At 49.2% G+C, this 16,608-nt stretch overlaps 1 pseudogene and 2 gene segments (V, D, J or C); all 3 read right to left on the reverse strand.

Annotated features, from left to right (window-relative positions):
- Positions 1-7,194: 7,194 nt before the first annotated feature.
- On the reverse strand, positions 7,195-7,639 carry LOC114229403 (immunoglobulin heavy variable 4-38-2-like; annotated as a pseudogene).
- A 1,864-nt stretch (positions 7,640-9,503) lies between these two features.
- On the reverse strand, positions 9,504-12,400 carry LOC103303970 (immunoglobulin heavy variable 3-48-like). The segment is given in 3 exon segments: positions 9,504-9,552; positions 11,935-12,259; positions 12,355-12,400. Coding segments are annotated over 3 exon segments (420 nt in total).
- A 3,449-nt stretch (positions 12,401-15,849) lies between these two features.
- Positions 15,850-16,317, reverse strand: LOC103303985 (immunoglobulin heavy variable 3-48-like). The segment is given in 2 exon segments: positions 15,850-16,166; positions 16,272-16,317. Coding segments are annotated over 2 exon segments (363 nt in total).
- Between the last annotated feature and the right edge of the window lie 291 nt (positions 16,318-16,608).

Below are 16,608 nucleotides of genomic sequence, written 5' to 3' on the forward strand. Positions count from 1 at the left end.
GAGAATAAGAAATTGCATTGAATGATATTTTTATTTTGAGACAGAAAGATACTCCTTTTTGTTTATGCCAATCAGGGCTTCCACAAAACTCGAACGTATACAAGTGATTAGACAAGAGAGGATGGGGTGGATGCTGTGGCCACAGCCTCCATCTGTAAACTGCTGCCCTGTCACAAGCACCCAGCTGCCTTCCTGAACCCATACATTTACTAAACTTCCCTGCTGTTCATGTGCACAAGTCCTGTTTCCCAGCCTCTCAAATGGGGAGAATTTCCATCATGTAAAAATGAAGCCTTGGTGGGTGGTGGGCGTGGGCTGGAGGGGGTCAATGGGGGAAAAGGGGGACATATGTGATACCTTCAACAAAAACAACAAAAATAAATATTAATTAACTAATTAACTAATTTAAAAAATGGAGTCCTGGCCCTGGCCGGTTTGGCTCAGTGGATAGAGTGTTGGCCTGAGAACCAGAGTCGTGGGTTCTATTTAGTCAAGGGCATGTAACTGGGTTGCAGGCTCCTCCCTGGCCCTTGCTCTGGTCAGGGAACAAGCAGGAGGCACCCAGTTGATGTGTTTCTCTCACATCAATGGTTCTCACTTCCCCTCCCTCCCTTCCACTCTCTGGGGAGCAATGGAAAAGATATCCTTGGGTGAGGGTAAAAAAAAAACACACACACAAATATATATATATATATATATATATATATATATATATATATATATATAGCCTGGATAGCAAAACCCTGGGTAGGAAGCTGAGGCACCAAGTCATCCTTGGGGGCAGGTGAGCACCTCCCTTCTCGGAGGAGAGCGGCCACCTGTGTCATCCCCCCACAGCCCCAGGCAGGTGAGGACAGAGGGACACAGGAATCTGGGACTGTGGTTACTTGTTCCTTCTGGGAAGGCGGCCACCACCACTTGGAAAGTGCAGTCACACTGGGGAGGCGTGGGGCATGGGCAGTCAAACACCACAAAGCCTTACTTCTCTCTTCCTTTTAACTGTTTATTATTATTTTAAAATACATTTTTATTTTCTTCAGATTGGAAAGGAGGAAAGAGAGATAGAAACATCAGTGATGAGATGGGGATCCATGCAGTAGCCCAGGCCTGTGCTGCCCTGACCAGGAATCCAACCATGACCTCTTGGTTAATGAGCAACACCGACTGTGATCTAGGGTTACCTCTTAAGCTTTCTTCCTTCCTTCCTTCCTTCCTTCCTTCCTTCCTTCCTTCCTTCCTTCCTTCCTTCCTTCCTTCCTTCCTTCTCTCTCTTTCTCTTTAAAAAAAATAAGATTCCTTTACTTAGTTTTCCTAATCCTCACCGAGGATATTTTCCCACTTATTTTTAGAGAGCATGGAAGGGAGGGGGAGAGGGAGAGAGCTGATAGAGACACATTGATTAGCTGCCTCTTGCAGGATGGATGGAGCTTGTAGGTGAGGTTTGTTCCATTGATGGAAATTGAACCTGGGACCCCTCAGTCCACAGGCTAATGCTATATCCACTGAGCCACATGGGCTATGGCCCCTCCTACCATGTATAGTTAACACTGTGGAGGCCCCTCACAGCATGCAGGCAGCCAGGGTCCTGCCAGGTGGACCAACAGACCTGGGGGCTGTCTGTGTTGCTGGGACGAGGGGAACTAGGATGGAGAGGCCCCCAGAAGGGCAGCCCCAGGTGCCAGGGTACAGGGGTGCATGGGGAGCTGGGCTGGAGCCTCTCTCCAGAGACTTAATGAGGAAGAACCACCAGACCCCCTATCCAGCAGGCTGATGCTGGGCCTCGCTGTGGGGGACCCACCAGAAGCCAGGTGGTCAGGGCCCCATGAGGGCTGAGGGAAACACAAACCTAAATTAGGGAAAAGTCCGTTTTCCCAGGTGCCAGGAAGAGACAGGGACTTCCTCCCTCCCTTCCCTCTAAAATGCATGTAAGGTTCAATGTCAGCTTAAAAGCTCACTGAGCGCCTCTCCACCTTTATACCCCAGAGTGTTTTCTGGGGACTTTGGAACTTTCTCTGAAGTGTAAACAACAGGGGTTTCCCACTTCTGTAGGAGGAAGTGGGCAGCCAGACTTCAGGGGGCTCCTGGCTCCCAGGTGCAAACCTACTTCCTGTCCTAAACAGGCGGGAGGTTTCATGTTCCCTGGGATCAGGTCAATGAGCAAACACATGAGGCCCCTCCAGTCACCAGGGGATTAGGGTGAACTCTGGGTGACAAGGGGTGCTGCCCAGTTCCTCCTTGAGGCTGCACCTCTGTGAAAGCTGTGTGTCTGTGGATGGTTCCCCACAAGAACTCAGTTCCGTCCCCTTATCTGCTGCTTTGCCAGCCCCACAGGGGCAGCACCACTGCAGTTACGATGTCTTAACATCGAGCAGGTGATTCCTACAACTATTTTCCTTTTTCCAACGTTGCTTAGATGTTTCTGTTCCTTTGTCCTTTGTCCATATCAATTTAAAAATCAGTTTGTCCATGTCTATAAAATCCATGCTGAGATTTTGACTGATATTCTGTTACATCTGCAAGTCAGTTTGTGGAGAAATCTTTACTGTGATGCTTCTTCCAAGCTATGACTCCATTTGTTTAGGGCTTGTTTCGTTTATTTTGTTAGAATTTGGTGAGTTTCAGGCTTTGTTAGACTTAAACCTAAATATTTAATCTCCTGGGAGGTCATCACAATTTATATTTTGGGTTCCACTTATGCATTCCTAATGTATAGAAATAGATCCAGTTTTGTGTATTGACTGGTGATTTTGAAGTTGAGTCGTTTGATTTTTCTTCATATGCTAGCGGCCTGGTGCACGACATTCGTGCACATTAAAAGGGAATTAATTAGAGGAAATAGTTTACTATTGCTAGTTGCCCTTTCCTTATAATAGAAGTGTCAGAGAAGAAACAAAATTAGTAAAATGTATATGAAAATCTTCCTCATGTCAGAGTCTGGGGCATGCTCTATCCAATGAGTTGCATCATGCCCCAGTCTCAAGTCCCCGCCCACCCATTTGCACCTCAAAATTGTGAGAGACCTAGACGCAGCTGGCCCCACTCCCATTGGAAGAGATCCAGATCTGGCAGGCCTCTCACCCCATCAAGCCTCGTTGGGCAGAGGGTGCAGACTCAGGTTCTCTGTCTAGCCCCACTGGGTTGGGGGTGCAGCCTCAGGTCCTTGGGCCTGGTGCCGGGTGGGGGGTGCAGCCTTAGGTTCCCCAGTTAACCCTCAGGTCTTCCTGCCCAGCACCGGGGTGGGGGGCATGGCCTGAGGTCCCTCAGCCGGGCACTGGTGTGGGGGACACAGCCTGAGGTCTTCCTTCAAGCCCCGCCAAGTGAGGGGTGCAGTCTGAGGTCCCTCATCAAGCCCAGCTGTGCCATGGGTAGGTCCTGAGGCCCCCCAGCCCAGTGCTGGGGGTCACAGCCTCAGGTCCCCCAGCTGAGAGTGGGAGGAATGGCCTGTGGTCTCCCAGCCCAGCACCAGCACAGGAGGCATGGCTTGAGGTTCCCAGTCAAGCCCCACCGAGTGGAGTGTGCGGCCTGAAGTCCCCTTTCAAGCCTTGCAGGGTGGGGGGACACAGCCTAAGGTCCCCAGCCCTGGCCCTGCACCATGCAGCCTCTGGTCCCTGCTGATTGCTCATTATTGCTCGTTATGGGAACCCTGCCTCTGCTGTGGACACAGCCATCTTGTGTTATGGGAACCCTGCCTCCACTGTGGGCGCAACCATCTTGTTACGGTGTGACAGAGTGAGGATCAATTTGCATATTACTTATTTATTATCCTATCTAATGAAGAGGGAATATGCTAATTGACTATCATACCCTCACAAAGATGGCAGTGCTCACAGCCAATAAGAAGGGAAAATGCTAATTGACTGCCATGCCCTCAAAGATGGCGGCACCCACAGACACAAGATGGTGGTGCCCAGTCCCCTGGACCTCACCAAAGCGGTAGGCATGCAGCATGGCTGGGCCTGCCGCCAGGCAGGACCAGTTACTCCTTGCGCCTGCCTCCCGAGCCCCAGTTGTCTCAAACCCCCAGCCACCCAGGGTCAGCCCGAGGGATGACCAAACAACTGAACAGATGGCTGTGTGGGGCAACCAGGCTGGCAGGGGGGTTAGTGAGGGTCGACCAAATGACTGAACATCAGGCTGCGTGTGGCAACCAGGCCAGCAGGGGTGCCGTGAGGGGTGACCAGTCTGGCAGGGAGGGCAGTTTGGAGCAACCAGGCTGGCAGGGGTGGCAGTGAGGGGTGACTAGGCTGATGGAGGGGTAGTTGGGGGCAATCAGGTTGGCTGGGGGGGGGCAGTTAGGAGTGACATGTCTGGCAGCAGGGTGCAGTTAGGGGCGACCAGGCTGGCAGGGTGGGGGCAGTTAGGGGTGATCAGGCCAGCATGCAGAGACAGTGAGGGGCGATCAGGCCTGCAGGCAGGTGAGCGATTAGGAGTCAGCAGTCCAGGATTGTGAGAGGGATCCCGGATTGGAGAGGGTGCAGGCTGGGCTGAAGGGACCCCACCCCCCATGCACAAATTTTGTGCCCTGGGCCTCTAATATAGTATAACTATGTCATGTGCAAGTAGGGACACCAAGGTCTTCCATTCACATATGAATGTCTTTATGCATCTTTCTTGTCTTATTTCCCTTGTTAAAACATCAAGTATGATGTTGAATAGAGTGGACCTTTTTGACTTTGTCCCCATCTGAGGGGGAATCATTTAACTTCCCACAATTGAGTATGATAGTAGCTACAGGAGTCCCAGGATCAGATTGAGGAAGTGCCGTTTATCCCAAGTTCCATGAGCGTGTTTATCATGAATGAATGCTGTGCTTTGTCTCACACTTTTCTGTATCAATTTTTTATGACCTTGTGAATTTTCTTACACAGTTGACCTGTTGTATTACATTTTTGATTAAACAATATTGAATCAGCTTGGAATGGTTGGGATAATTCCTGCTTTGTCATGAGTAGTATGCTTTTCTTATTTGTTGGTAGTATTGGCTAATGTTCTGTTGAGGATTTTAGTAAATATATTAACAAGAGATGTTGGTCAGTAGTTTACTATGTGTTTGTACTGACTGCACAAAGAATGCTGGTCTCATAAGAATGCATTAGGGAATATGTTTAAATCTCCCAATTAATTTCTGATATTGGTCATTTGTCTCTTTGCCAGTCTTGTTAGTAGGGAGTTTGTTTTATTGATCTTTTCAAAGATTCAGCTGTTGCAATGACTCATTTTGCTATATCATTTCTCTGTTTTTATTTCATTAATCTCTGCTCATCTTTTTTTTTTTTTCCTTCCTTCAGCTTGATTTTTAGGTGACTTTGATCTTCCTTTTCTAATTTATTTATTTTTAAAAGTCTTTGTTGTTGAGAGTTTAACTGAAGTCTTTCTCTCCCCCCATATCCACCCTCCACCCCATTTCTGCCCCATCCCGGCCTTCACCACCCTCCTATCTGTGTCCAAAGATAATGCATATGCATATAAGTTCTTTGGTTAATCTTTTTCCACCCTCCTCTTCCTCCTTCCTCTGAGAATCGCCAGTCTGTTTTATGTTTCCATGCCTCAGGTTCTATTTTATTCATCAGTTTATTTTGTTCATCAGATACTATGTTTATTTATGTTTTCAGATTCAATTGTTGATAGATATGTATTTATTGCCATTATTTTGTTCATATTTTCTTTTTTGTTTTTCTTTTTATTAATTTCAGAGAGGAAGGGAGAGAGAGATAGAAACATCAGTGATGACAGAAAATCACTGATCAGCCTCATTCTGTATGCCCCCCATCGGGGACTGCACTCACAACCCTGGCATATACCCACAACTGGTACTGAACCTGGAACCCTTCAGTCAGCAGGCCAATGTTCTATTCACTGAGTCAAACTGGCTAGGGCTTTCTTCATAGTTTTTCCTCCTCCTCTTCCTCCTCCTCCTCCTCCTCCTCCTCCTCCTTTCCTCTTCCTCCTCCACGTCATTCTCCTTTTTTTCCTCTTGGATGTGTGGAGTTGTAATCTGGTCTGATCTGAAGCTTTCCACCAGGTGCACTGGACATAGGGCTTCCTGGCAGGTGCAAAGTCAGTCACTGCCTGGGGCCACCAAGCAGGAGCTACAGGGAGATCTGCAGATGGCTGCTACTTATATTGAGCTTGGAAGTGCCCAGGCTAGGACCAGTTGTGAAGCAAGGCAGGCTGGTGCTAGTGTTGGGTCTTGGGCCTCTTATTGATAGGTTTGGGGCACACTGATGCCAGCTGCTGCTTGTTTGAGAGATTTTTAGGAGAGCCTGAAACCTGAGCCAGGACAAGACATTCAAATGGAAAGGCTGCTAGAATCATTTTGGGTGGGGCTGCAATTTTCATGGGACGTGTTCTCAGGGAATCACCAGGGCAGAGCACACTGTGTGAGCCACACTGATGGAACCTCAGGTATGGTTTTGAGGTAGCTATGTGATGGGGGAGGTCCCAGCACAGAAACAATGACTCCTGTGAGTAGCTCTGCATGGAAAAATGCCACCTCAAGTTCCTGCTCTAATACCAGACAATCCAGTTGTTTCCTGTATGTATCAGGATCCCCAAATTCCAGCACCTATGGCTAGAGCTCAGAGGAAGCAAGACACTGTAAATTCCTGTGCCAGCCCTTTAAGAGAAACAGGCTGGGTCTCCAGAGGCCTCCGTGTCACTCAAAGACAATTATTTCTGGTATTTACAACCTAAAGTTCTGAGGACTTCTGTTTCCAGCTCTGGAAACCTTGGTTTTGGGTCTGGGACCCGTTGCCTATCACAGGGGGCCTCCATAGCAGAGATATCCCTCCTGATTAAGCACACACCACATGTGAGTGTCAAATAGCCTGTTTCCTGCCTCCACCCTTCCTACCAGTCTCAGTGTGCTCTCTTCTTTACCTCCCTAGTCTGGAATGATGTTATTTTAGTTGTACATTCCATGTGGTTGTGGGAGGCAGCGAGAACATGCATTTACCTATGACTCCAAATTGGTTCTCACATTTTCCAAAATTTTAAAGTGGAGGTTTATGCTATTGATTCAAAGATCTTTATTCTTTTCTAATATGTAAGCATTTAATGCTAAACATTTCCCTCTAAGCACTGCTCTAGTTGCATCTCACAAAATTTTATATTTTGTAATTTCATTTTCTTCCAGTTTTGAAATACATTTTCTGTTAGTTTAGAATTTTACGTTGATGTTGCTTCAATGCTCCTTCAGCTCTTTAGAATTGCACAGTAATACATGGTGGCGTCCTCAGTGATCACAGAGCTCAGCTGCAGGGAGAACTGGTTCTTGGACGTGTCTCTGGAGATGGAGGTTCGGCTCTTGAGGGAGGGGCTGTAGTTAGTGCTCCCATCACTACATATGTTCCCCATCCACTCCAGTCCCTTCCCTGGGTCCTGAGGGGATCCAATGCCAGAAGGAACCACTGGCAATGGAGTAACCAGAAACAGTGCAGGTGAGGGAGAGAGTCTGCGAGGACATCACCAGTCCTGGGCCTGACTCCTGCAGCTGCACCTGGGACAGGACACCTGAGACAGAGAGAACACAGTGAGTCCTGGGCTCAGATGCAGGGTCTCCATCTCCTAATGTCTAAGCCCTGAGTCACTCACATCTGGGAGCTGACAGCAGGAAGAGGAAGAGCCACATGGGAGTCATGTCTTGCAGGTGTGGCCCTCGTCCCCCAGAACATATTCTCCAGTGTGAGGAGGCCCTGAATTTAAGTGGACACCAACTGTGTGTGTGCCTGGTGCCATGTGGGCATTTGCATATGGGAGGTGTCTTTACATCCAAAGGGCAAGAAGTGAGGGGAGGTCCCGGTCTCTGGGGCTTCTCCTGGAAGGAGATGCTGACTGTGCCCTCAGAGAACCAGGCCCTCCTTGGGGTCCTAGTCACTGTGCCCAGGACCTCTTCTTCCACAGCAGGAGATGTGCTGTAGGAGGTGGTCAGGAAGTAGTATGTGGGAACAATCAATGACTCCTTAGGGGATAAAATCAATGAGCCTCTGCTTCTATGAATCTATATCTGTATCTGTATCTGTATCTGTATGAATATCAATATGGATATAGATATAGATATTGTACTTCTGTTCTTTATCCTCACCAGAGAATATGATCATTGATTTTAAGAGGGAAAAGGGAGGAGAGAGAGAGAGAAACATTGATGTGAGAAAGAAATATCGATCAGATGCCTCACATATGTGCAAAGACTGGGAATGAAACCCACAACTTTTTCATTATTTATTTATATATTTAAATATATTTTTTATTAACTTCAGAGAGGAAAGGAGAGAGAGATAGAAACATCAATGGTGAGAAACATGGATTGGCTGCCTCCTGCTTGCCTCCTACTGGTGATCGAACCAAAACTCAGGCATGTGCCCTGAATGGGAATCAAATCATAGGTCGACTCTCAAGCACAGATCCACACCAGCCGGGCTTCATTCAGTTTTGAAACATGTATTCCGTCAGTTTAGAATCCTAAGTTAATGGCTTTTCAATTTTCCACCAGCACTTTAGAGTTGTCATCCCATTGCTGTTTGTTTTTTTGGTTTTTCATGTGTGACATATGATGTTTTTATTAATCTTGTTCCTTTATTCTTGTGTGTGTTTTCTTTGCTGCTCTTAGGAATTTTATCTTTTTCACTGGTTTTAGAGGTTTGATTTTAATGTAGCTTGATTTAATTTTGTTTATTTTTATTCTTCTTGAGGTACTTTGATATTCTTAGATCTGTTTATAGTTTAGATAAAATTCTGATAATATTTGCCATAATTTCTTTAAATATTTTCTTTCGTGCTCACCCACTCTTCTTCCTGAGATTCAATTATATCAATACTAAAGAAAGCCTAGGTGGCCCTCGTGCCCTTGCCCAATGCCCTCACATCATCACAAGATGGCTACCACAAGATGGCCACCCCAACATCGTCACAAGATGGCTGGCAGGGGAGGTCAGTTGGGGGCAATTGGACTGGCAGGGGAGGGAAGTTGGGGGTGATCGGGCCAGAAGGACGACGACAATTGGGGGAGATCAGGCCAGAAGGGAGGCAGTTATGGGCAATCAGATTGGCAATCAGGCAAATGGTTAGGAGCCAGCAGTCCCAGATTGGAGAGGGTGCAGGCTGGACTGAGTACCCCCCAACCCCAACCCCAACCCCTAGTGCATAAATTTCATGCACCAGGCCTCTAATATATATTTGACTGATTTTATTGTCTCTTACATTCCTCGTACTTGGATATATTTGGAAAATTTATTCTGTGTTCCATTTTGGAGCATTCCTATTATACTCCTTTAAGTTCACTTACGTTTAATCTGCAGTGTTAGTCTTACTCCATGTATTTTTCATTTCAGATATTACTTTCTTAACCTCTAGAAATTCAAAATGCCTACCAGTTTTACCCACTTATTTGTGTTAGATTCAAGCCCTTGTGTGTTTCATCCAACAGAAGCTCCTGACAGAAGACTGTCTCTTTGCTAGCACAGCCGAGGCTATTGGTTGCTGGGGCTGCAATAACGTTTCTCTGGTCACTGCCCAATGACGTCCCCAATGGCCTCCTTAACATGGCAATGTTTCCTGGAGGAGAGACCAAAGGAAATATTAAGGGCTCCTTCTGACTGATCACTGGGGCAGGGGAAGTAAGTGACTTCCTCTAAGGGGTGTGTGAAAGGAAATATAAGGCATAAAGGGGAGAGGCAGTGAGTCCTTGAGGAGGGTGTTTAATCCTGGAGAATGAAACCACTGACCAGATCTTCAGAGAATATACACTCCCTGCCCAGGTTCCAGTTCCCTGAGCTGGTCTTCATGTTCTGTGGTCCTGAGTGGCCCCTTGTGTACTGAGCGCCCCCTGCTGGTCTTTAGAAACTTCTGCTGGTTTTCTGCATCCTCTGGTCCTGAGCGACCCCTAGTGTCTTGAGCGCCCCCTGCAACCCAGCCCTGCTGTCTCCATTAGGGAGGGTTGTGTCTGGGCTCACATTCACTGTGTCTCTAGCACCAGCTGGGCTTCATTCCATTTTGTTTTGTTTTGTTTGTTTTTAATCCTCATCCAAAAATATGCTTTTACTGGTTCTGTGCTGTTGTTTTTTTAATCCTCACCTGAGGATATTTTCCCATTGATTTTTAGAGAGAGGCAAAAGCAGAGAAATATCCATGTGAGAGAAACAAATGAATTGGTTCCCTCCTGCACATGCCCCAACCAGGGCCCTGGCCTGGGAGAAGTCTGACCCCAAGACCATTCAGCCTGTAGTTTGATAATTTATCCACTGAGCCAAACAGCTAGGACCAGTTTGGAATATGTTTCATTTAGTTCTGAATTCTACCTTGATGGGTTTTCAGCTTTCCTTCAGCACTTTATAGTCATCATCTCTTTGTCTTCTGGTTTTGGTAGTTTTTCATGAGACATTTAATATTTTTATTGCTCTTTTAAAAAGAAAACATTTTTGTTGATTTCAGAGAGAAATGGTGATGGAGAGAGAGAGTGAAACATCAATAATGAGAGAGAATCTTTGATCAGCTGCCTCCCGCTCACCCCCTATTGGGGTTGGAGCCCAAAACCCAGGCATGTACCCTGACCGGGAATTGAAGCATCACCTCCTGGTTCGTAGGTTGACCAATGCTCACCCACTGAGCCATGCCAGCCGAGGTGTTCCTGCACTTTTAGGATTCACAGAGCTGCCTGTGTACCTGGGCTCTGGTCAGTGGGATGCTGGCAACATTATAGGTGACCAGGCACCAGCCCTTCCTTAACTACCCTCTGACCCTCGTGGCCATGGGCTTGTCCACCACAATTCTCTGCACCTAAGGAAGCATCTGGAGGTTCCCTCAGCACAGGTGTGAGCTGTTGGAGGTGCTCTGAGGTCAGTGGTCAGCTGTGTCTCCACCTGACACAGGTGGTGCCACTATGACCTGGCATCACACGTGGGCACTGCACCTGGGCTCAGCAGGGCGGCTGAGGCCGGTTTTGGGCCACCTGAGTAGCCCTGGCCCTGGTATCTCAGGGAGGGCCTGGCACAGGAGATGGGCATGAGGGGATGGCGTGGGGGTGCATTTAAGGCAAAACCTACCAGATGGGAAGGAGATGGCAGAGCACAGCCACACAGGACGTCCTGTGCAGTTCCGATGGAGGGGAAACGTGGGCAGCAGAGGACAGAGGGTGAGGATGGGGTAGTGTCTGCGGAGCCTGGAGGCACAGCAGAGGTGGGTGGGGACCATATCTCCTTCAGCAGGTTCTCAGGATCCAGGTGGATTCTCCAGGGGAAGTGGGACAGGTGTTGGGAATTGTCCCTCGGGACTGTGTTCTGAGACCCACAGGGAACAGGGCCCAGCAGGGCTGTGACAGGCCCCATCACTGGGCCTCCTTCCTGCCTCCCTCCAGGACACCCTGAGTCTGGGTCTACCTCCTAGGCTCAGGGAGTGGCAGTGCCCCTGGGTCAGACCTTAAATCCATGTGCAGCCATGTCAGTGAGAGGCAAGCTGGTAACTGCCCCCAAAGGGCTCCTCTCTGGGCAGAGTGAGAGCCTGATTACCCTCAGTTGATGTTGGAGGCCTGGGCTCCATCTTCCCCATTCAGCACTGCGTGGGAGGGTGGGGGACGTCACTCTCAGTGAGGGGACTTGAATGCCTAGAATGTTTCCTTGTCAACCCTGAGAGCAGACCATGTGGGTCCTGGTGACAAGAAGGGCACAGATGAGAAGTCCACCAGATCTGAAAACACAGCCACTTCCTGCATTTTTGCCTGCAGAGAATCTAATTAAAGACACAAAGAAGGAAGCAGGAACTGCCCCTAGGACAACAGGAGGGAAAAAAGCATTGACCCCAATAGGAAGCCCTCACAACCCTCCAGGGACAGCTTCTGAGCTGGCTCTCCCTTTGCTGGTCCTGAGCACCCCCTGGTTTTCTGGATGCTTCCTGCAGCCCAGCCCTGCTGCCTCCCTCAGGGAGTTTTGTGTCTGGGCTCACACTGACTTCCCCTCACTGTGTCTTGCACAGTAATACAGGGCCGTGTCCTCAGCTCTCAGGCTGTTCATTTGCAGAAACAGCGTGTTCTTGGCGTTGTCCCTGGAGATGGTGAATCGGCCCTTCACAGAGTTGGCGTAGTATGTGGTACTTCCAGCAGGATTAATATATGAGACCCATTCCAGCCCCTTCCCTGAAGCCTGGCGGACCCAGTCCATTTCATAGTCACTGAAGGTGAATCCAGAGGCTGCACAGGAGAGTCTCAGAGACCCCCCAGGCTGCACCAAGCCTCCCCCAGACTCCACCAGCTGCACCTCACACTGGACACCTGCAAACACAGAGACACAAGGTGGACTTACAATCACATGGAAGCACAAACAGGCACAGGCACAGGTCTCAGCGCTCCCCTCTCCTGAGAATGACCTTGAAGAATGATCAGGAGGAAAATGCAGCTTGGCACCAAGTCCATGATAGAGCCGCTGGGGTCCTGTCTCAAGCACTTGGGTTCTGGATGTCTCCCCAGCATGCTGGGCTGGGCCCTCCTTTATGAGCTGAAGGAGAGCCCCATTTGCATGGAGTTTAGATATAAGGGTGCAGCTGGGACCCTGGGCTGCATGCCTGACCTTGTCATCCTAGGGGCGACCCCAGATGGAAAGGACTCAAGAATGCTGGCCACAAGCGTTCCCGTCCTGACCCACCCTCACTCCTCCTTTCTCAACACCGGGTCACTCTGACCCCATTCCTTTGGAGGCAGCTTCCAGGATTGAGAGTCTTCCATCCTTGGGGTTTTGATGAGGACACAGGAGTGCTGCCCCAAGAGGTATTGTGGAGGGGGCTTCCTCTTGCTCTCCTTCACCCGCCGTGGGCCATGTTGCCTTTCTGGGGTTTGGGAATAAGAACTTGAATTGGAATTATATTTTTATTTTGAGACTAAAAATTGTCTTCATTATTTTCTACAATCAGCTCTTCCATAAAACTCTTTCTTGTATATGTGATGAAGCAGGAGACACTGGGCTGGACACTGTGGCTGCAGCCTCTGACTCAAAACTGCTGTCCCCGTCCCAAGCACGCAGCTACCTTCTCAAAACCACACAATTCACTCAATTTCCCTGCTGTTCACATGCAAAAGTCCTGTTTCCCAGCCTCTCAAATTGGGAGAAGTTCCTTCAATCATAAATGGAGCCCTTGCTGGTGTCACTCAGTGGTTGGAACGTTGGCCCGGGCACCAAAGTTCTCAGATTCGACTCCCAGTCAAGGGCACATACCTGGGTTGCAGGTTCTCTCCTGGCCCCTGGACAGGGGCAATGGGGAGGCAACCAATCCATGTGCCTCTATCACATCGATGTTTCCCTCCCTCCCTCCCTCCTATTCTCTCTCTGAAAAGCAATGGAAAACATATCCTTGGGTGAGAATAAAAGATAAAAAAGGAACACGTTGGCTTTTGGAAGAAAACTCTGGGTAGAAATGGAGGCACCACGTCGTCCTTGGGGGCAGGTGAGCCCCTCCCTTCTCGGGGGCAGAGGGGCCACCTGCAGGTCAGTCCTCAGCTCTTCTTCTGGGGGCAGCCCCGTCCCATAGCCTCTCCCTCTGCCCCACGCAGCACAGACCCCGGCCAGCTCAGCTGGACTCGCTGTGGGTGAGGCCCCCACATCCCCCACTCGCTTTACCTGAAGAGGAGACCATGCCCACTCGAGGTCTGAGTGAGGTCACCTACCCCAAACCAGGGGCCCGAATACTGGTTTCCAAGGGAAACCACGGCCCTTGTGTGGAGAGGGGAGACCTGCCCTGTGGACACATTATGAGCCCATTGCTCAGCTGCACTAGGCAAGGCTCATCCATGAACTGCATCAGCCGCCCACACCGAGCTGATGGATGAGGAGTGCAGGGCGGCTGCCTCATCCCTAAGCCCTGCTCTCTGCTCAGCCTCAGACCCAGCTCGCACTCCCCAGGCTGCTGGTTCAGAGACCCTGGGTCCGGGTTTAATAGAAACGCAGAGATGAGGGGTTTTCAGAGCTGAGAGGAGAAGGGGGTGGGAGTCAGTGTGCAATGGGGCTGGCTTCTCCAGGCTGCAATCAAAATGCTTTGGAAGTGGGCACAGGCAGGTGATGGCCGCACAGCACAGTGAATGTGCCACATGCCACCGACTGTGCACTTTATGGATGAAACAAGGTAGACATGTGACCAGGGGCTGACAGTCACCTCACAGGGTGATCTGGTCAGAATTCCCTAACTGGGTCTTCATGGGGTAGTCAGCCCCAGGCCTTAACTTTTTAGTGAAAGGCTTCTCTTTGCCTAAAGCCAGCCCTGCCCACGGTTCTTGAGCATAAAGGTCAACACTCCTTTAAAACAAGCCATACCCGCCCTCAGGGGAGCACTCTTGTTAAGTGTCCTGAGATCCAACCCCCGCCTGCTCCCTCCCACCTCCATGCAGCCTTCCTTCCCTCCCTCCTCAATCCCAAATGTGTCAGAGAAGCTGTGAGAGCAACTCTGACACTGGCATTCTCAGGGGCATCTGAGATCCTGCTTCCTTGCAACTGTCCTAGGTTTGGTTCAGATAAACTCTTTAAAAATTATCCACAGGTTTGGAGGTTCAAATGTCAATTACTTCTACGTGGTTCACTTCACATTGTGGATTTTATGCCAATTTAACAACCAAAACCTGGAAACGTGTCACAGGGGGAGACGGGCACAGCTGGGGAGGCCTTGTTCCTAAGGAAGGGAACCTTACGTCCATGACAACCAACAGCAAACTCGTTTTCCCTCCAGCACACGGGAACTCTTTAGACCTCATCCTGGCGAGGTCGCAGGTTTTTAGTAATTGTGTGCACTTCCCTCTCCACACGGGGAAGAAACAGGTATGAACTTATCACTAGCTGTTTAAAGACCCAGCCTGTGCATCTCACTAAGCCCTTTGAAGAAACCCAGTCCTTTTGCATACCCACAGGCCTTTGTAGATCTCCAGCCTGCATTTCCTGTCAACGGCCCCTTTGGCATACTCTTTGGCTTCTTCCCGTGTGATTCTCTGTCCTTTTACCCAATACAAGCAGCTGTCTTCTGGTGGGTGCAGAGCAGACTTTTGTGGATGACTGGCTGCTCTCCCACGTTGCCTGGAGTATTGGAATAAACGCTTATACATGATTCAACTCTGTCTCTGCTTAATTGTCTCAGGTCGTGACAGGCAGCAGAAATTCACTGTTTTCCCAGTTACAATATGTATTAAATGAAGGAAAGAGAATATTTTGATGTAAGAAATGTCCAATCATGGAGACAATGTTTTAAGATTTTATTGCAGCCAAACTGACAACAACTGTTGGGGAGCAAGACCTCAAATGCACGGAGAACAACCGTTTGCATCTGTGTTGGTGCATTTGAAGTTCAGGAGGGAAGGTGAGGAAGGTGACAGGGAGGAGGGAGAGAGCCAGGCGGGGACTGGGTGCCAGGACAGTTACCAGGAGGTGCTCTCCTGAGGGTGGTCATGCTGATGTCACAGGTGTGTCAACCCAAATGCACAGGAACCATGGATGGGGTTGCTCAAGGCAAAGATGAGCCTTTTAGTAAAGAAGTTATAGGCCTGGGATGTGCCCACCCTCCAGGGCTGCCCAGGTAGGAATGTGTGATCAGAGCCTCCTGTGAGTTTCCTATCAGTCACTGACTTTTGTCAGATTTTCCACAGAACCCCATTTTTGTTCACAAATATAATCCCTAAAATGAGATACAGAAAAGGGCTTTCTGTGAGCTCTGTTGCTTGGAGCAAAACTAATTTAAGAGAGCAGGAAATGTTCTTTGCTTAACTCTCCACCTGCTCAAGGTCATGGCCCTTTGCTGGTCCTGAGCGCCCCCTGGTGTTCCCGAGCGCCATCTGCAGCCCAGCCCTGCTGCCTCCCTCAGGTTTGTGTCTGGGCTCACAGGGACTTCCCCTCACTGTGTGGCTGTTGCACAGTAATATACGGCTGTGTCCTCAGCTGTCAGGCTGTTCATTTGCAGATACAGCGTGTTCTTGGCGTTGTCTCTGGAGGTGATGAATCGGCCCTTCACAGAGGCGGCGTAGTATGCAGTACCACCACCACCATTAATGTATGAGACCCACTCTAGCCCCTTCCCTGGAGCCTGGCGGACCCAGTTCATTTCGTAGTCACTGAAGGTGAATCCAGAAGCTGCACAGGAGAGTCTCAGGGACCCCACAGGCTGAACCAAGCCTCCCCCAGACTCTATCAGCTGCACCTCACACTGGACACCTGCAAACACAGAGACATGCTGGTCAGGGAACTATCACTCATCCACTGTTTCCCACCCTCATATCCACTCACAATACATAGTGTTTCTCGTTCTACATAAATTACCTCTCAAAATAGCAACAAGGAAAACCCAGCTGAGTCCCAACCCCATGTTGAGTGATCTGTGTTCAGTCCTGATCAGGGAATGGGAACACCTAGGCATCCCAGGGCTGGGCTCCTGTCCCAGAGCTGCAGGGTCAGGGCTGGGCTGGTTTTTATGAGCAGAGGGGGCCCTATTTGCATTTGCTCCTACTATATGGGGAGCTCTAGGATTGGTGACCTACAGGAAGAGCAGTGCCTCTGTGCAGGTGAGAGTGTCCTGGGGGAGGATTGTGATCATGGTAACATTTCAATAAGTAAATACTAAATCCTAAGTAGGTGTAGAGCTTGACCAAGTGTCCAC

This window comes from Eptesicus fuscus, chromosome 24 (genome assembly GCF_027574615.1).
Source record: "Eptesicus fuscus isolate TK198812 chromosome 24, DD_ASM_mEF_20220401, whole genome shotgun sequence".
Taxonomy (NCBI): domain Eukaryota; kingdom Metazoa; phylum Chordata; class Mammalia; order Chiroptera; family Vespertilionidae; genus Eptesicus; species Eptesicus fuscus.